General features: G+C 35.6%; 1 protein-coding gene across 1 annotated transcript in view; it reads left to right on the top strand.

Moving 5' to 3' along the window:
* The first annotated feature begins 6035 nt into the window (after positions 1–6035).
* LOC104510199 (aryl hydrocarbon receptor-like) overlaps positions 6036–21423 on the top strand; it is a 21823-nt gene continuing 6435 nt past the window's right edge. Inside the window, 8 exon segments of the mRNA XM_010152369.1 lie at positions 6036–6146; positions 8839–8928; positions 10720–10843; positions 15923–16053; positions 16980–17182; positions 18868–18977; positions 20405–20546; positions 21349–21423. The exon segment at positions 21349–21423 is cut by the window's right edge and continues 34 nt beyond it. Of these exon segments, the coding sequence (XP_010150671.1) occupies positions 6114–6146; positions 8839–8928; positions 10720–10843; positions 15923–16053; positions 16980–17182; positions 18868–18977; positions 20405–20546; positions 21349–21423 (908 nt within the window). The 5' untranslated portion in view covers positions 6036–6113.

Genomic DNA, 21423 nt, shown 5'->3' with positions numbered 1-21423 from the left:
TTAATAATACATTTCTTCATTCCTTTAATAATAATAAGAGATATTTGGTGTGGGAATGCTCAGGTTTCAGTTGAGAATAATCTTTCCAGCCTGCACAGCCGAGCACCGGCAAATGTGGTATATTTTCATCATTTATGTTAGAAAAAACCTCTTTATTTACTCCACACAGAAAAAAACCCCTCCTTTATTTATTTTTTCTTGTGTATTTTGTTCTTTCTGACATTTTGCAAAAATGTACTTTTTTCAAGTTAGGTAGTTTGTAAATTGGAGGAAAACAGTACAATAGAACTTGGTTTGGCTCAGTTGAGTATTGCCAATGTTCTGATATACACTACTAGGGATGCTCATCTCTTGTTCTATGGGCAGACAATATTGTGTAAGACAGTAGTCACATGCAGGTTAAAAGCATTTTTATTGGGTTTCATTGTTACTCATGTTCCTTTTAAATATTTGTCTAAATATTGTAGGTGTGTCACTTATTTCATGGCAAAGTGAACTGAAATAAATTTTGAATGCCTTTCTGTATCACTTTACGAAGTTCAACTGCCAATATTATTTTCTTAAAGTAATAGTAAAGTAAACAAGTATTTGTGTGTTAAATCAGGCTTCTGTATGAATGCCCATCAGAAAATTGGCCAGATAGTTGCTGACATACACCTTATGCTGAATTCTCTGCATCTCCAGTAACTTTATTAACTTTGCAACAATTAGTACAGGTAGTGCCCTCTTCTCTGTGTCAGTAGAGTGTATTTGCTCTGTGACAATTTTGCAATTCTCTGCTTTTGTAACTTCTGGAAAACAGAGTGAGGAATCTGCTGAAGGTGCTCTGGTAGCTACAGGAGGCTGCATGGTCATCGATTTTGCAGACTGAACTGGATGAAATAGTGGAGATGGGATGTTAAAGCAGCGCGCTCTCAAGTGAGGAAATGATGGCAAAAATTCTTGCTGAGAACAGAACAGCCCGGAAGGAAGAGGACACCAGAAGTTGTGGGTTGCAGCTGGGGGGAGCATATCTACCAAATAGAAACCCTAGAGAATCAAGTGTGTGAAGGTGAGAGGCCTTTTTCATCCTGGTCTAGGGCCTCTCTTGGAGGACAGCATGGTATTAAGTGAGATGGTGGATAGACTTTTTTTTTTTTTAATAATTTTCCTCATATTGTTTGCAATACTTCTGTTGTTAGGAGTTAAGATTATTGCATTACATAAAATCTGTTAATTTTTTGATTGCTGCTCACAGCTAGTGAGGGAAGGACTTGGAGGGTTTTTTTCCAACTAGATCCACTGAGTAATCACAGTTGATGTTAAGGGTGTCTTGGTTCAGGGACCTGGTTTGAAGAGTGGAAGAATCTGAGAATTTTCTTCCCTAAGAAGTAAAAGCAGTAAGTCTAATATTGAGGGAAATATATTTTTAAAGGCCAGTTAGAACCTAAATCTGGTGTTATTCCTACAACTTCAGCAGCTGCAAAGCATACTGATTTTCTGCATCATAAAGAAAAATAATTTCTGAGTATCTCAGCGAATAGTTCATGAAATTTATCTATTGTGTACTAGCAGTTGATTCAGCATGCTGTTTGTAACTCATGCATTTTAGGATATATCCCAAAGCACTTTCTCATACTGAATGTTATTCTCTGGAAAGAAGGAAGACTGCTTAAAACCTGCTCTCCTTAGGCATTGAAAATCATTTTTTAATGAATACTTACATGGGTTTAAAATGAAAGATGGCTTTTGGCAGTAGTTGTAACTCAGTTCCTTGAATTCTGTTCCCAGACCTGCAGTAGTAGTTGTATGTCAGATTTATTTTTCCAAATATATTGTTAATCTAAAAAGTATACACTACATCTCTCTACAAATCTCTCATTACCTGAATGTAACAGAACCACAGATAAGGAACTGGTAAACACCAATGTTACTGTTATTTAATTTGTCTTTGTAGATATAATGTAAAACTATCTTTTACAATTGCTGGTTTGGGTGCTAAAGCATTTCACAGTTGTAAAACAAATGTGCCAGTAACTGTAATGTTCTGTATCTAGAAAACCTATTAAAGATCACTCTCTAGTTTTGTTGTCTTTGGGATTTAGCTTTTACTTCAAATCAGGAAAGTCCAAGCAATGGAAATGATGTTTGTTGCTGGACATAGGATTAAGTAACAATCATTAACCTACTTTGGAAAGTATATGCTTACAATCTAGCCCTCTTGCTAAAACTGTGTGGCAGAAAATCCTTTCTTTTCCTTTACAGGTATTAAAAACTGTACTTTTTTTTTAAATTTACTTGCGCTTTTTTTTTTTTCCATGGGAAATTGAGAAGTAATTTGTGTCTTTAAAGTCTTTTGAAGTATGTAAAGAGATTTTTTTTTTCTATTTACTCTATGGGAGTATTCATGTTTTAATTTCCTGTGGCTGAAAATTAAAAGGGGATAGGGTGACGTGTTGCACTTAATTCAGGGATTCAAAGATTATAAAGTAATGAACTATTGGGATTATTTTGTCTTGACTACATGAGTAACATAGACTATAAGAAGTAGTAGATTACATGGCTGATTTTGAACTAGATGATGTGGACTTTAATATCATGTTTGGGTGGGTTACCCTTTGTAGCTTTAGTTCTCCTTATTATCACTGGTTACTATATTTCTAGCTGGTATTTCTGAGTCCACAGCATTGTGCTTTGTGACTAAGTCTTCCCAGAATTACTGCTTTGCAAAATGGCCCACACATACTGTAAGGCCAGTTGTTGTTGGATCTGGAAGCCTTCAGTTTGACTGTGCTGAACCCCATGTTGCCAGTGTGCACACAGGTAGCTGGGCCTGCTCAGTGTCAGAGACCCATCTTGTCTCTGTGACTCTTAGTGTATTTGAGTCAGCCTAAAATATTGGTAGCAGATTTTTTAATGTTTGCTTGAAGAGCATTGATACAAAAATTTAAACACAGAGGGCTGGTAATTACCATACCTTAATTATATTAACATTATAAATGTTGTAAGTTACATTTATACTTTATTTAATAAAAGTTTACACTTAGATTAAATAATAAATATATTTTTAAAAGATAGTATTAAAAAAAAATCATTTTTCAAAATTCTTTGTCATCTAGTCCTTTGCCCTGTCTCCCCAGTAGGAAATTCAGCAAGCTCTTTTTAAAATCTTGACTGAAATTTATCATGTCTTTTTGATCTAAAATACCCATATTCAGTCACTTCTGTTAAGTTCTGGACTAAAAGTACTTTTATTGTGAAATGTGACTTTCTCACTTGTTCTCAGAAGTATTAAGTAGAACTATTTGGTCATCTTTCCTGTTGGGTTTTTTTTTTCTTTCTACGTTATTATTTATATTTTTCTCACTTCCACCTAACAACAAACCAATTCTGTTGTTGTGATTTTTATGTGCTTCTAGCCAATTTGACTTTGCTTTTTGTGAAATCGGCCTTTTCTAGTACCAGCTAACCAAAATCTGGGTGTTATTTAATAAATGCAATTTAGTTTTTATGAAATCAAGGGAAGACCACATCCATCTTGTATAGTAACATCTGTACTTCAGTTTTGATGTCCCTTTATTAGTAGAGAAGAAGGATGATAAAAATTTTCCTTTCTACAGATGGAACAATTAATCTTTTCCCAACATTGTCTTTAAAAGTGTGTGGGTGTTTTAGAGCTGTCACTTAGTGACGCATCTCCAAAGTCTCAGAACATGAAGTCCCCTGTAGTGCAGTCTCTTCACCCTGCCTACGGGTGTTGAGGGAGAAACTCCAATGACAGGGTGGGTTGTAGCAGGCACTATCAGGCCTGTGATTTATGTGTTGGAACAAAGTAAACTTGGGGTTAGTTTTTTTTTTTCAGGAGTTGTACACACCCTATGATGTATACGGCTGTAATTTCCACTGCATCTTCCTTTTTTTTTTTTCTTTTTTTGCTCCAGATTGTCAGCAATTTTAAATCTCTCTCAGTTTACAACATCTTGATTTCATCTATGTTATGATTTCTGCAAAAGGTATAGGTTCCATTTCAGCCTAGTGTTGTTAGGCATAGGGAGGGGCTGCCGAGGGAGGTGGTTCAGTCACCATCCCCAGACATATTTAAAAGATGTGTGAATGAGGCATTTAAGGACATGGTTTAGTTGTGGACTTAGCAGTTGGGTTAATGGTTGGACTTGATGATCTTAAAGGTCTTTTCCAACCTAAAAGGTACCTGTGTTTGAGCTCTAGAGCTCTGTTACTTGATAGATGTAGAGCAGAACACCATTCACTAGGAATTCACTGGAATTCCTTCCATTCATTTATTATTTGTATATTATAAAAGACAAAAAAACCTGTACAAAATTATATATGGCATTTTTCAGAACAGCGTGTGATTAGGTATATTTACTTAAAACTTCCAAAGCTGTATGTGGGTTTTCTCAATAATCATATAATACAATTGAAAAGTAGAATAAGTTTTATTCTGCTGCCAGAGGACTTCAGGGGGTTTTAGTTAATGTTCTAGATATCCTTTTGAAATAATGCTTAGGAAAAAAAAAATACTGCTACAACTTCCACTCACTTGAATTTAAAGTTAATTTGCAGTTTCAATTCTGTGTGGCCTGTTACAGGACTTTTTGACTATCTGGTAGGAAAAAGAGCATTAAGGTTTTAATTTCAAAGCAAACCCTTAGATAAATTCCTGACTGATTAATAAGTTAATGTCTTTCTAGAACACATTTTTCCTCTGCGGTGCCTTTGAGGGATATTTTAATGAAAACTGGCTGGCTGAAAAATTGTTAGCTGCAGTGATAGCTGGAAAAAATCTGAAAGGCATAATTTATCTTTCAGTTAATCTACTTAGTGTAAAATATCATTTAACTTAGTTAAAAAGTGAGTGAACAGTTGTTCTTTAGGATTCTTGACTAAAGTTCTGAGCAGCTGAAAAAATGAAGGTTTTTAGCAGGTAAAAAATCATTTGGAATTTAATGTGAATATCTCATTGTTACGAGAGAAACTATTGGTGTTTTACCGAAGTGCAGTTTCTTTTATAAATTCCCCTTGCTTTGCTGTTTAGAAGTTTTGGGGTTGGGACGGTGGGAGTGATGTTTATGTTAAAGGTTTAAGGTACAATTACTCCAGTAATTTAAAGCTGTTTAGACACTGCAGACCCACTCAGATTAATTTCAGATTTGGAGACTTTTTTTTTCCTTTTTAGAATTATATGGAAAGTAGATAAATCCTGAGTTATGGACAATTTTTGAGTATCTAGTTTTACTTGACAGCATCGTCTTTATTAGAAGACACAATGCAGAGATGTGAGATACGTGTCTTTCAGGTACTTTGTAGCAATTTGGCCTGATCCTTCATCCCTTATTCATTGAGTAAATTTTTTCTTTCAATTGGATGTATTTGTGACTTGAATAATGGTGATTCATTGTTACAGTATTTTATCTGAAATTAGAAAGTGTGCTTAATTGTTTATATGGTTAAAATTTAACTAGAGCAGAAAAAAAAATGTCTTTTTGTTTGAAATAGCTTTCTTTACTTTTTCTTTAATGTGTAACATGCATTTCGGGTTCCTGTGTCTTTCCCTCCTTTCTCTGAAGGGAGCTTTAGGTCTAGAGCAGGCTTATATCTGAAGTACCATAGTTTAATGTCTGAAACTAGATGGCCTAAGTGTAAGTGTTGTCATACCTGAAAGCAGAGGTGTTATCAGGTTATAGGAGGTTGTTGCATGAAGATAAAAATGTTCTTTGTTAACAAGAGTGACAAACTAAAAGTGAGCCTTAAAGAGAAGAAGAAGAAAAACAAGAAATAAAATAATGAGATTTGGGTTGATTTCAATAATACTGGTTCTGTTGTGAAAGTAGTATAGTTTAGAAAGGAGGTGGATGACAAATCTGGGGGTTATCTCTGTAGGTAAGGAGAAAGTCTGACATGGAAGCAAAAAACTTTCCCTAGATTGAGTATAAGCATTTTTAAAACATAACTTTTTTCTTACACAAAATAGGACAACATCACATAAATCTCTAGTGAGCCTTTCAAAGTTCACTTTTTTCTTCCTTCCAGTTGCATTAAAATCATCTAATTCTACAAGATCAGAAAGAAATGGCATTCAGGAAAACTGTAGAACAGAAAAACGTGGAGAAGGGATGCAGATCCTGGAAGGAGAACTCTTACTGCAGGTATGTTTTACAGTGGATGTACAATACAAAGATTTACATTTAAAAAAATGATTGTATTGTATTTAACATACCAGTTATTCACTGATGAGATTGCAAAAGGAAGTTTTTATATTGTCAAATTATTTCTTTCTTTTCTTTAGGTTAATACTGTACAGCTCTTGTACTTTTCTCTGGTGGTAGTAGTGACTTTGAAGAGCAGGTGTGAGACTACAGGGTCCTCTTAACTCTGAGTCATTTCTTAGAAGTTTTTTTTCCATCTCTTTGCATCTGTTGTTAATAAAAATATTAATATAAAGAAACAATCTTCATAAAGGTCAGATAGATTATTCATTTACTGTGAATTTGGTGACTAATCGTCTTAAAAAATCCAATTTCTCATTAAAAATGGTTGCTGAAATGTCTTGCCTTTTCAGTGGCTTGAAAGAACTTAGAGCTTATAGTATAGGTTCAGCACAAATTTTGAAATACTTTCAATAACTCTTAGCAATGTGAACTACTGGAAAATATTAATGAAAAATAATGTGGGGTTTTTTTTAAATTATGTAGTCTTTTATGTCACACAGGTGTCCACAAATCATAACTGATGATGAACATTTCCTTTTTATTCTCTATTTATTAATGTTATTTCATTTTTTGCAAATGTGGTATGAATATATACCATATTGTTTGTATTTGGTTTTATTTGTTCATCAGATGTTTTTTCTTGTTTTTAGCAAAGAGAAAATTGTGTCTTTCAATTCCAACATAGAAACTATCTTACCAATTCAATATATTGTGGAAGTATAGGTGAAATACATAGATGTGCCTTCCTTAAAATTAAGCTACGTCTCCTTTGAAATAGTTTAAATAACTTCAAAGTCTTATTTTAGATATATAATCTAGTACAGTCTAAGCAAGTTAATGATACAAACTGTAAGTCAGTCCAATGACAACCTCTAAGGAATTTTTAAGACATCTTTATTCTCACCAGTAATGAACAGTTTTGTAATTGCCTTTGTATTAGGACTATTAAGAGTATTTTTATAGAAGCACAAATATTATTTCCAATATTCCAGAATAGTAAATTCACTGAGAAATTTCATTATGCCTTTAACAATAATTATTTTAAGATTTCATTTTGCCAAAAACTCTGTCGTAACCAATCTCCTGTTTATTGGTATATCCTCAATACCTGCATGTTTGAAGGAACTTCCAGTAATTTGTTGCATTAGATTTTTGTGCAAGCAACTTGCGTTTTATGGAACTTTTGACTTACAGAAGGCATCTGATTTCTGCAGTAACAATCCTGTTTCAAGATGAGCTGTGCACCAGAGCCACTGTAAAATGTGATTGAATTCCAGGAACTGGAGCTGTACATGGCTTTGTATGAAACAGAGCAGAAGAACCAACTTTAACATGTTGGCCAGAATTAGATACTGTGCAGCTTGCAGAATTTTTGTATCAACCACTTGAGATGAAATGCTCTGCAGAATAGGTCACTAGAGGACACAAGCACCTGCCATTGTGGGCGTTCAAACCTAAGGATTTTATGTAAAATCACTCAAGATTTCTTGGGTTGGCTATGGTATTTGATTTCAGAAATCTTTAACCTTGACTTAATTAGACTGTATTAGTAAAAGAACAATAAATAGTAAAACCATACATCTGCAAAATAAGGAAAATCAACTGTGGTGGTTACCATAGTTTGGTGCTATGGGAGTTATTGTTTGTGGAAGAATTATGCTTTTTCATAATAAGAATATATCATGTTGTTACAGTAAGATATAGCATATCCTTCACTTACTTTACATTTTCTGTTAGTTAGAATAATTTTGCATAATAAAGTGACTTAAAAAATGTGTTTTGAGTATACTGGCCAAATTTGACTTTGGATGTAGCTAAGGAAATTAAGTGGCACAATGTACTTAATCCAGTCCCTCGAGACAGCCTTTTGTTAAATCTTGACTGAAATCCATACAAGTAAATCAGCACCTTTCAGATGAGCTGCCAAGTCACAAATGTACTGTTTGCTATCACAACAATTGCCATGAACTCTATTGATTGGGAGTTCAGATAAATGCCCTTTGCGTGACTTCGAATAAGGAGACGCATAGTCTGCTGCTTCATGACGGGGGGGAAATCTCTTCACAAACATTGTTTACTTGCAAGAGTCCGCTTGTGCAGAGGTTTTCTATTTTAAGTAAGCTATAAAATGTTTTCTTGTACTATATAGGGAATCTTGATCACTTGATTTCCTGTCCACTTAGGCCTGTCTGCACTATGAATAGAACAGATTTTGGGAATGGGTTTGTGACATGGCGCCTGTTCGTGCTGCGGGCAGCTGGGTGTACTGAAGGCTTGAGCCACACAAGCACTGTGAACTGTGGTTCATATTAGATAAACCTATAGTTGTTCATACTACTGTCCCTCATCATCTGCAACCAAAAGTAAATAAAACTTCAAGAGGCTTTGGCTTCTCCCCTGATTTTTCCAAAATATATTTTTTTTTCATTAGATGCAGTTTTCTTCATTGTGCTACATGTGCTGTAGAGAGATTCAAAGAAGAATCCTTCTGTTTCTGCTGTTAAATCATTATATGTTTTTGCATGCTTCACATTTTATTGGGACAGTAGGGCATAGGTAGACTTACAGCCACAATAATTATCTGGAATTTTGTCTCTGAAGCTGACAGATTGGTGTGTTTCCTCCTCAGGCATTAAATGGTTTTGTACTAGTTGTTACAGCCGATGCTCTGGTTTTTTATGTCTCTTCTACTATCCAAGACTACTTGGGGTTCCAACAGGTAAGTATATTTTTTCCTCTTTTTTGTTTTGCAGAGATTTTGCTTAATTTCAGAGGGCATCAGTGTTTAGATTTAAGGTCTAATAGTTTGTGTAATAAAAATCTCAGGTACTTTGGGTTGAATTATTTTGAAAACATATTACATTTCTGTCAGATTACATAGCTGAAATTGGACTTCAGTCCAAGCACAACAGGAATATGATTTCTAAAGTTGAGTTAGGCAAGATAGAAAATTTTCACACTTAATTAGTCTTTCCTGGAACAGCTGTTTGAAATTTATACTGTGGTGTTACCCAGTTTATGATGCTGAGTGAGGCATAATTCAATGGGAAGGTAATTATTTTAATAGAAACCTTTCATACAAAATTAACTCCATATGCCTTGAGGCTTTAAGTATCAACTTAGTGATTTTAGTATTTTTAGAATTTTAGTGTTCCCTTGCTCGTATTTACTTTATTTACTTATTTGTTTCAAAACAAGCATTTGTTATCTACAATTTACGGTACAGATCACGTATGGCTAACTTCCTTGGGCTTGCAAGCCAGGTACCAAGGTAGTAAAGACCAAGGCCTAGTGGGCACATGTTGCCTTCCTTAGAGAATTCCTGGGATTAGTTTATGTTAAAATAGTAGAAGCTTAGTTACAGTTATCAATTTGTATCTTTGGGTACTGGATCATGATAGATTCAGTTGCTGTCTAAAAATAGGGAGAAACTCTGCTTGGTCTGCAATTTTAGCTAACTGATAAGAGATTGGAGAATGTTTTTGTAAGAGAAAATATTCCAAACAAAATATTATTATTCCTGGGGTTACAGATTCTTTTGATGGTGGGGAATGAATGAAAAAGCTTGGAAAACAAATTGGTCATCAAATTCTTACAGTAATGCCAATAAATCAAGTGCATGATATGGAAGTGAAATATTAAAGTTACAAAAATTAGCATTTCTGGCAATTTATTCTGGAAAATACTTACTCATTATGAAATTCATCAAAGCAAAATTTGAGCTAGGCTTCTGCTTTTGCCAGGTCATCTTAATTTCTTTAGATCAATATTTTACTTTTAAATATTTTCTGGTTATATAATGGTTGGGTTTTCAATCTGTGCAGAAAGCAGGCAACTTCACTCCTCTCAGTTGACTGAGGCTTTTGTTGAATATTTTGTACAGCTTTTTTGCCATCAGTTTCTGTTAACCACTGATCCTGGCTGTTGTAGCTTTGCTGTTTACATCACATTCCTAACCATGCAATTTGTGGTGATAGGAGGGCTTAATAATTATAGACTTTAATGCGTCCTTAAGAAATGACAAAGCTTTTAGGCAAGCAAAGCCAATGTTCGTTATCGACTTGGCTTAGTTTTCAAGTTGTTTGGTTCAGGGTCTTTGGCTTTTGTTGCATTCATGTAGCACCTAGAATCGGTCAGGTCTAAGTACCAGCTGGCAAGTACTTTATTTACCTGTATGTAAAATTAAATTATTTAAACAAAACCTAAGCGTGACAGCTCCAGGCTTGCTTAGATAAAAGCAGGTAAAGAAATACTTGACAAAATGTTATTTTTTTTCTCTTGTAATATTTTTTATTATTATTTCTCATGTTTGCAGTCATGGGTGCGACTGAATTCTTTGATTCTAAAAATTGTTTTGCGAAGCTTCTCCATGTGCATGCAGGTGTATGTTTTTATTCCCGAGCAAAATGCATTTTGCTATATCCACAGCAGTGTTGTCAACCAGACAACTTATGTTGTCATATAAATTTCTTATTCTCTCTTTCTCAACCTTTTTTCTTTTTGTACATAGTCTGATATTATACACCAGAGTGTATTTGAATTGATTCATACAGAAGACAGACCTGAGTTTCAACGACAGCTACATTGGGCATTAAATCCTGCCCAGTCTGCAGATTCTGGACCAAGTGTACAAGGTGAGAACACAGCCAACTTATATGTTTGCCTGTCTGATTAGTTGGGGTTTTATAAACCCATGTGTGTATCTTAAAATGTTTAGATTCTTTCAGGTGAATTCCTGCTCTGCTCTATTTTTCTATTTCTTAGTCCTGTGATAAATAGCAAAGCAGGTAATCCTGCCTGTTTATGTTGCAAATGGCAGTACAAAGTGGACAGTTTCTTTTGGTGACATAAGAAACAAGGCAGTTCGATTTTAGTATGTTCACTCTTAATTATACAGTTTGTCTTTAATCACAGTTTGAATGAGAAGGTGCTTCCTCTCTTACATCTGCTATTCCTGATTACAGATCACAACACCAAATTTATTAACCCAGGAAAGCCAGCAGTGGGTACAGCAGTTTCTTTAAACTCTTCAGGCTTATAGATCAACTTCAGAACTAAGAATGTGTTAGGTACAGTGTTAATATATTGAATAGTGCATTCCTGGTCATGGAACAGTTTTATTCTTCCACATCTGTCACTGTTAAATACAGACTGCTACAGAGATGAATACTTCTCTTGGGAGTAAAAGAGGAAGAGGCATAAAAGATTAAAGAGATGAGCCTTTAAGACCAAGTAGTATGCTTGTTAGAGCATCAGATTGTCACATGTTATTGACTGATGCTTAAGTGACCTGCTATATTGAGAAACACGTTGCTTCTATATTGGAACAGGGATGTGTTGGTACAGATAGTTACATGTAATATAGGAAGTGTATGCCTGCCTGATAATAATGACAAATCTGTTGAGACAACTGTAATGCTTCATTTTGCACAACAGTTGTTTAGATACGTAGGTGAACTTCTATGTTGCTCTAAGTTACTCTTGGTTATAGATATTTTCTTTTAATCCAGAAAAATTCCATATTATTTTTAATAAGTTTATCATTCATAAAGAAACGATTTAAAACTCATTCCATTTAATATTTTATAGTACAGATATGCCATGATTTGATAGAGAAATAAAACCAGCAAAAGTTTTTTGTTTGGCTCACAGTTCAGTGTATTTCAGTTTTTTGTTTAGAGCTCAACATTGTTATGCCATCTATGGATCACTCTACACAATCCTATTGAATATATGCTACAGAACTAGTTAATGTTACAATTTGGTGTAGTAAACAGCTGCTGGCACTCAGAAACCATTTTTTTATATGGTGGCTGTTTGCTTCAGAGTGAAATGGTGTTCTGTAGCACTTAAGCAAGTGCATATGAATTTACAAAGGATTGTGTTTGAAAAGTACGATGCCAGGTTTGATTGAATGACAGCAGTGCTGAGCAGGATTACAAACAATTGGTTTTGTACCTTGTGTCCCTAGCTTACTATAACATTTTATAACAAAGAATGATGCTATGATCATAAGGATCCTCCCCATTTTTACTAATTTAATCCATTTCCTTTTTAATACATTCAGTTTGCATGATGTAGCTATTTATAGATATTATAGTTGTTCTCAGGCTCAAGCACGGATTCCAACCTGAGTCTGGGAACTAGTTCTGCATGTTAGCCTGGACTAGTTGCTTCTCACTCAATACTCTGGTATGGCCCTAGACCGCTCGTCTCCTCAGCTGTTTATTGTTCTTCCCAGAGACTCCTCAAAGCCCTGTCATGATCCCAGAAAAGTTTGTAAAATTCTAATTTTTCAGTCCTAAATATCTGTTTTGCTGCCTCAAGTGTGGGTTATCTTTTAGTTGGTTTCCTACACAACCATGAGTGAGCTCAGAGGGAAAGAAAAGGACTTACTTCACAGCATGTTTTGCACATCACTGGTGTCCATGAGCTCCAGTGTGAACTGCGTGAGGGATATGGGTTCTACCCCCTGTAGTGTTAACTGGTAATTTTGCTCCAGGGATTGCAGATGCTCTGTAAGACTCTGCCTTTGTCCAATGAGTCACTTCTCCAAGATCCTGGTGCTAAAACATCTCTGCCTCCTGCCTGCCTGCAAAAGTGCAGCAGTATTCCTTTCACAAATGTAGGAGACTTGGGCTTGAAGCCTCTTCCTTCCTGTTTTGAATTCTCTTCCCCTCCTCTCAAGCACTACAGACTGTGTTGCTTCTTCCACCAAAGCCTTCTTCACTCTTGGGAACTGCCTGTTTAACATGGAAGTTGACAGACACTGGAGAGAACCCAGATAAGATTACCTGCATTCAAATTCCAGCTCTGTATTTACCATAAGAAAACACCGTGTTGCTCCTGTGGCAGAAATACTGAAGATTATGACTGCCAGTGCCAAGGATGCCAGCAGAAAGCCTTGCACTGCTTATTGGATAATAGAGCTATACTTGGTAGGCACTCCACAGCCACAAGATTTATCTGAGTTGGAGGACTTAATCAGAGCCTTTTGAGTTTTTTTTTCCCTACATCCCCTTCAAGACATTGTCCATAGACTAATTAATCTTCATGAAAGAATCGACTGAAGATACACACAGAGGCCCATTAAGGCACCCTAAACTCTTCGGTGCTCTTAGTGGTGGCCAGCAGCTCTTTCAGCCAGCTCTTCTGACAGTAGCCAACTGTTGATACCAATTTTTTTTCAGCATCACTGGCAAGCATCTTCTCAGTAGTGGTTGGTCTTGCAGGAATAAGGTTGTGGCAATAGAAAAGGAACACAAATAGTGGGATTACTTGGAAAAACCCCAACATCTTTTAGTGTCTTCCTTGGTGCCAGTACTTGTGAAGCATGAATGTTGGTATATGAGGTATGTTAACCATTTTGAGGAGACCTCAAGTAATGTATATGCAGGAATTCTCAAGGATGTCAGAGTTGGAGTTTTTGAAAGATAAATCAGGATTTTCAGTGTTTCTTTGATGCCCTTTATTTCATAATCATTGCTTCTTTAGAGAGCATCTAACCCTTTTCAGCACTTCTTAGAGAAGCATTGATTCTGATGAGACCTCATTGCAATGATGAGACCTCATTGCAGCTTTCCAGTATCTGAAGGGGGCCTACAAGGGTACTGGGAGAGGACTTTTTACAAGAGCCTGTAGTGACAGGACAAGGGGTAACGGGTACAAATTGAAAACAGGGAGGGTTAGATTAGGTATCAGGAAGAAATTCTTCACAGAGAGGGTGGTGAGGCACTGGAACAGGTTGCCCAGAGATGTTGTGGATGCCCCATCCCTGGCTGTCTTCACGGCCAGGCTGGATGTGGCTTTGAGCAACCTGGTCTAGTGCAAGGTGTCCCTGCCCATGGCAGGGGGGGTGGAACTAGATGATCTTTAAGGTCCCTTCCAACCCTAACCATTGTATAATTCTATGATTCTATGATTCAGAAGTGTTGAAAATTATCACCACCAATTAGGCAATTAAAAAAAAATCTTCAGCAGTAGGTAGTAAGCCAATAAGTTTACCTATGTCTGTTGAGAACCATCCATCTGACAAGTGTGGGAATTTGTTATTTTCTAATATCAAGGTTAGGTGGTAACTATCTTGGGCTAGAAGTATCTGTGTTTCTGTACCTGTGAGATGGACTCATAATGGTGACTTTGGCCAATACATTGTTCTTCCAATGGCTGTAATTTATTATCCCTTTTCATATACACTATCCGCTAGGTCCCTTTTTCTCCATACCTTGAAATTTGCTCAGCAGAAATTGACCTTGCATAGCAGTTCTTTTTGGAAAAAAGCTTTTATCTGGTTTTATCTGAAAAGCTGGGTGTCTCAGCGTTCTTATTGGATTTGTATGGCGTTAGGTTGCAAGGTGTCTTCCTGAGCCATCAGCAATTTCATTTGACTTCAGTCTCTTGAATTAATAGGAGATTAAATTGAACTGGCTTTTGGTCATGATTTGTTTTCCTTTTGGTTTGATTCACCATTTTACAAATCAACTAGTCTATCTGTAAGTTTTCCCAGCTGTCCAAAAGACAGAATTGTATTCCAGAGAACAAAATGTGATGTGTGATTGGCATGCTTTCCCTGACTTCATCTCCCAAGTCTAGAAGGTCAATATGGATTCTTTCTTAAAATCTGTATTCTTCTTTTGTCTGTACATGGTGAGCAGTTCACTTGGAGTATATGGACTATTTTTTAAATAACAAAGTATTTTGTACTCTAAAATAGCATCTTACACTTTTAAAATTAATTTTCTGTATGTATGAATTCCTAGGGAACAACCGATTTAGGGGTTTTTATATGTATTACAAACACTATCATGTTGCTAAATTTGCTGTGAGTAGACATGCTCTGGTATCTCTGCATATGTAGTCTCATGCAGAACATATGCATTCTGTCAGAAGTTTATTGATACCCCTTCTGTTTTTACTTTATATTCCAAATGTTTAAGTCTGTTTTCTAAATGCCACTTAGCAGCACATGCTTGTCCTGAAGTGGCAGCAGAATCTAATTTTATCCTAGCTGTCAATCATGTTTTTAAGTATATTTTTTTTAAAACAAATTAACAAAACCCACAAAGCACAAGTGCTCCAGGTTCCTTGGGAGAGGTAACTGTGGTGTTTTCATCAACACAGCCCCAAAATATTTTCACTATTTAGTAGTTTGTTTTTTTCAATGTGCAAAAGGACTCACATTGATTTATTGTGGTGGCTGCCTAAAAAGATGCTGATTTTTATTTATTCCTGTAGCTTTCACCTGGCTCTCTGGGTAGTAAGAGTTTCATGGGTTGAAACCATTTACTGAGCTTATGAATACTCAGTTCCTGTAATTATTATGCCTTTTGCAGATCCTGCTGTTGCAGAAATATGTGTGTGCTTTCTGAGAACTCTGTTCTCTGCAACTGATTCAGACTTTAGATCGTTGACAAACATGAGTCAATTAAAAAGCAAACAAAAACCCAAACCAAAGCACCACTTAAAAAAAAAACCAAAGTGCATGCAGTTTATACCATAAATACAACAGCCTGTAAAACATAATCCGTCTGAAGAACTGATACCTAACCCAGTGTTATAATCAGTATAGGTTCTGAGGATGTTTCCAGTTTACATTGTTCTTGCTCAGGTCACAACCTAATGCTTTGTTTATGAGATGGAAGATGATTTGTTATGGATAGCCTTCACTAGGTGTTCTTCTAAAAATAATCCTTATAAATAATCTCTTCCTGTAGGAGATAATGGCTTTTCACAGCCAGCAACCTATTATAACCCAGACCAACTTCCTCCAGAGAATTCTTCCTTTATGGAAAGGAATTTCATCTGCAGGTTACGATGCCTCCTGGATAATTCATCTGGATTCCTGGTGAGTATGGAGTTGCATAAAAACTTCCACACACGCTTGTAAGTTGGAAATCTGCATTATCCTTGCAACTTACTTGATTTGTTAAGTCTCCATAGGTATCTGGGCTACTTGAAGTGGTGTGTTTCAGTTAGTGACACTAAATGTGTCCCCTTCAACATACTGTTCCCACCAGGTGCAAGTTCTGTCATTCTCATGGCTCAGTTTCTTCAGTGAAATATGAATAAGCATCTGCTTTTGTAAAATACTGTGTGATTTGTGGATAAATAAAAGCATTATGAAGATTATTTTCTGTTGGGTATCTTGAGATGGAATAAGCCATAATAACTAACAGAACCATAGTTTTCCCTTACTTGGGAAAGTCTGTCTCTTTTTAATACATTCTTTTGTTTGTCAGTGCTGTTGATTTTTGAAGAAGTATGGGTTTATCACCCTCTAAATGACTTCTTTTATGTAGTATTTTGCAGTTGTACACGTTTGTATACTTCATACTAATGACTGACAAATGCAAGAGAAATAATGTTACGTTGATTGTATGTATGCATAATACCATGTTCATTAGAATATTAGAAGATCCAGTTGGGATTTGCTATTACGTGTTTGGGTTTTGGGGGTTTTGTTAGTTTGCTTTGATTTTGGTTGTAGTTTTTTTATTTGGGGGGAGCGGGTTGTGGGGTTTGCTAGTTTGTTTTTATGAACAACCTTCTCATTAGTTGTTTTTCCAGTGAGTTTATTAGTAGATCTCGAAGTGTCATGCTCAGGGGAATAACAGCAGTATTCTGTACTTGTTAGCTACCTTTTGTGTCTGATGTGCTACAAAGCTTGAATCTGATGGGTCTTTAAAAAAAAAGGTATGTGTGTTACATCATAACAGAAATATCTTACTTTAAATATCTCCAACACATAACAATTATTTTTCCTCATTTTAGGCTATGAATTTTCAAGGACGATTAAAGTTTCTCCACGGACAAAACAAGAAAGGGAAGGATGGTGCTACTTTGTCCCCTCAGCTTGCTCTGTTTGCAGTAGCTACTCCCCTGCAGCCACCATCCATCCTTGAGATACGAACCAAAAACTTCATCTTCAGAACTAAACACAAATTGGATTTCACACCTACTGGCTGTGATGCAAAGTAGGTGTAAATTTTTCTGCTTAATACTCTAATAATTTGCTGGGGAGAGGTTTCAAGTATGTATTTGAAATACAAAGCTGGCTACTGTTTCAGTCAATACTGATGATTGTTTAGGAACTGTTAGGAATTTTCTCTTCCACCCTGCTAGTAAGTAAAGATAAATGGGATTGTCATAGTGTACTTCCTTAAAAAAGCATATTGCTTTCTGACTTTGTCGTTAAAAAAAACCCAAACCAACAAACAAAAAAACCCCAAAAGGCAGAATATTAATGAATTAGGGAAGAAGAAAATTTTCATGTTTAAATCTGGTTGAAATTTGGGGTTAGAACTGACAGAACAAGTGTTTCATTTTTTTCTATGTGCATATTTTCTTCAGATAGATGTAAAATACAACAGAAATGTTATTGACTTCAAAATAAACAAATGTAGTCCTTTCTTATACTCCTGATTTTTACCCATTTCAAAATAATTCTTTTCCCAATATAAAAACTGGAAACACTACTGCATTACTAGATCAACATAACACAACTGTATCAACATGGCAAGAAGCCCATTAAGATGCTTCTTTATCAAAAGAAAAGCCTCTGGCTTCCTTCCTTCTCCTTCCTATTTTTGGCTGATAATCCTTTCAGCTTTCAGACTCCTTTTCAGTGGAATCTCTCACACGGATTTCCATGCTAACCTATAATGTAGGGTGAAATTACTCTGTATTCTGTTTACTGAGAAACCAAAGTTTTTTTCTTGGGTTCAATGAACTTAGATGAGTAAAAATTAACAAAATGTTAACACAGGCTTTTCTTTCCTCTAATTTTTTTTCATTATGCTTAACTCGAAACTTCCAGCTTTTGTCACGTTTTACGCTTTTGCTATGTTGTTCCCTGTCCCTGCTTTTTCCCTCCTGCTTCACCCCTTGCCCTGCCCCTCACTTCCCCCCCTAACCCCCACCTTTGGATCTCTATTGCTTTGTGCTAAATCCTGTTTCAGTTTCTTTTTTACTATTTCATTCTATCATGTGTCTCATAGCGCTTACACAAAGGCTGTTAAGTTCTTCATCTCCCTGACCTCTAGTTAAGTATTCTGATTTTAGCTATCAGGGTCAAACAAGACTCTGTTGCCACCACACCTTTGAGGAATATCTTGGAAGGCTTAAATGTAAACACAGGGGTCCCAAACTACTCAAAAGCAAGAGGGATGTAGTTCTGAGATATGTCCTGTTTTGAATTTAAACTTCTAAAAATATTAATTTAGGTAAGAAGTTTTAGATAACTAAAGCAAAGGCCCTACTTAATTCTACTTGCAAGCACCTATAGGTAAATGCTATGAAATCGGGTGAGGCAGTGGTTTTCATTGCAGCAGATGGGAGCTGTGTGCTCTAAGTGAGTATGTTCAGAAGTATGGAATTGAATACAGCTAACTGCAGACGTACTTTTTTGTTGGGCTTTTTTTAATGATCTAATAATCTTGTGAATGTGCTCCTAGTCACTGAAGGCAACTTAGTAAAAATTTTATGGTTTGTTAACTGTATTTTTTATTAGAACTGTCATGCTTTGGCATACAATTGATATTGCAGAAAAATGTAGCTAGCATTTACCTCTGAAATGTTCTAGCCGTAATTAACTTGCGTGGCACTCGTTATGTGAGTTGGTTCATCAGCAGTGTTGCAATTTTTTGTTTTTACCTTCCAGAGGAAAGATTGTCCTGGGATACACTGAAGCAGAGCTGTGTATGAGAGGAACAGGATACCAGTTTGTTCATGCAGCTGATATGCTTTATTGTGCTGAAAATCATGTCCGAAGTAAGCTTCATTCCCTAAGAAAGGCTGAAAAATCAAAGCATGGATTATAGTTGTAATGAAAAAAGTACTCTCTTAAAAGAAAAAAAAACCCAACCAAACAAAAAGAGAAGTATTCATTTCATGTGATTGTTCCCTCCTTATAAAAACTTACATTAGAAATATTTAATATTCCTACCTAGACCCTTTTAGGGTCTATATTCCAGTTTCTGTCACATCTTGCTCTTCTTACTTCCTTCTCTGCTCAAGCCAACTTCTGCTATTCAACAGCTTTGTTTGGGCAAGAGGACTATTTCAAAGATAGTTTTCCTGTTAGGAAGTTAAATAAAGCATTTTTTTAATATCACTGTAAGATTTTTAACAGAAATTAATCTCTGATTTAGCATGCTAGTGACCTATACATTTCTGGGTTTGATTCTTGGCAACTCAAGGGAAGAAGTATAATGCTTTAGGCTAAGGAAATCAGTGTCAGCTTTCTGATAGGTGACTATTTAGAGGACTTTTTTCTTTACTTTTTTGTTAGCTGTAACATTTGTCTTTGGAAGTTACAGAAACATTTTCAGGATATTTTGGTGCTTCTTTTCTACTGAATTTTTTTTTGTCCCCTTATATACAATTATATATACACACACACACCCAGTTGGTTAGCTCTCAACATATATTAAGCAGGTTTTCTGTTACAGGTATAGCTCAGTCACCTTTGCCTATCAGTGGTTTTGTCTGTTTTGTAGAGAATAAGAAAGAAAATATTTCCAGAATAGAATGGGATGAAACTTGGCTTGAAATATTTGTTTGAAACTTTGTCTTAAAACTGCATTCCCTTCATTTCTGATGCTAAGATAAAAACAAAAAAAAATCTTGTAGCAAAGATTACTTCTGGTTAGGGTTCTTAAACTTCCCTAATATTTTTTTAATTTAATTTCTTTGTCTAGAAATGCAGCATTTTCAGAGATGTACAACAAAAATGTAGTATGTTTGTCAAGCACTGCTAGTGAAGTGATAGTGGGAGTGAAAAATAATGGATTTTGAAGTACCTCTGCATTAACCAGTGAAAGAATTGGATTCAGAGCTAATGTGCTTTCTCATTTCTTAAGTAATAGTCACTATTTGGGTTTAAGAGACTTGGGCTTTTGTCATTTACATGTTCTAGCATTTATTAGTTTCTGGTTTTGCAGCAATAATGGATAAAGCTCCATATAGGGTGTGGATCCAATATGTAGTGGATATCTTACAACAGTTTTATCTTTTCTTTTACCAGTAAATTAAAGTAGACATCTTAGTGATCGATCATCCTGTTTCACTAGTGCCACATAGAAATGGGCATGAGATTTGTAAAATTGCTCTACAAATAGGATTACTTTCAAGACATGCCAGATTTTCCTATTTTTGTTCACTGAGCAGTAAACAGTGTTCTTACTCTTTAACTGTAGTGATGAAGACAGGTGAGAGTGGAATGACAGTATTTAGGCTTCTGACCAAAGAAAATCGATGGGCTTGGGTACAGGCAAATGCACGTCTTGTCTACAAAAATGGAAGACCGGATTACATCATTGCCACACAAAGACCACTTACGTAAGTCATCATTCCATAAAGCAGTATACTTGAAAAGCTGAAAAGTTTTGCGCTGTTCTATATTCAGAAAGGAATTCTTTAATTTTAAATAAAACCCCTTTAAAGCCTGAACTCCAAAAAGAAAACCTCTTTCAATTTGCTGACAGACATTGAAACAAATTCTGATATTTCAGTACTTCTGCGTCATAGTTCTAAGTGCAATACGTTAAACATCTTTATTTCATATAAAGAATAAAAGCATCAGTACAAGCACCAAGTTACTCCATCCAAGATATTTTTAGTTCAGTATCCCTGTTAGCGGAAACTAAGAAATCCAACTGCTGTTGCATAGAAGAAACAGATAACAAAGAAATTCAGTGTTTTAAGGTGTTGAACTAAATTCTGCATAATGTGGAATTCAGCATTATTGTACAGGTTAAATAATTTTTGCTAAGGAGTTTGTAAAACAGAGAAAAAGTGATACTTTGTTATTGAAGTATTCATTTACTCGCTATGCCAAGAAAATAGGCATGGAACAAAGCCCCCTTATTTTCATTTCAGTTTGTAATGCACAGAAAATGGTGCATGCTATCTAGATTTAATTACAAATGTAATAGGTAAAGGTGGTATTACAGTCATAAGCTCCTTATTTTATAATCTGTCTCTTGGTTTAACTCAGTGAAGTTGAGCTGGAATAGCTAGGAATTTGAAAAATGCCTACAAATAGAATACTTCATTTTTTTAATATTAATTCCAGGGGACAAAAAGATTACACTAACTGTTAGTACTGCAGTATTATGCTGTATATCTGATTTATTTTCAGAGATGAAGAAGGGGCAGAACATCTGCGGAAGCGTAACATGAAGTTGCCTTTCATGTTTGCCACTGGTGAGGCTGT

The sequence above is a fragment of the Eurypyga helias genome, unplaced genomic scaffold (genome assembly GCF_000690775.1).
Source record: "Eurypyga helias isolate BGI_N326 unplaced genomic scaffold, ASM69077v1 scaffold20115, whole genome shotgun sequence".
In the NCBI taxonomy this organism is placed as follows: Eukaryota; Metazoa; Chordata; class Aves; order Eurypygiformes; family Eurypygidae; genus Eurypyga; species Eurypyga helias.
This window is presented reverse-complemented; position numbering and strand designations above follow the sequence as displayed.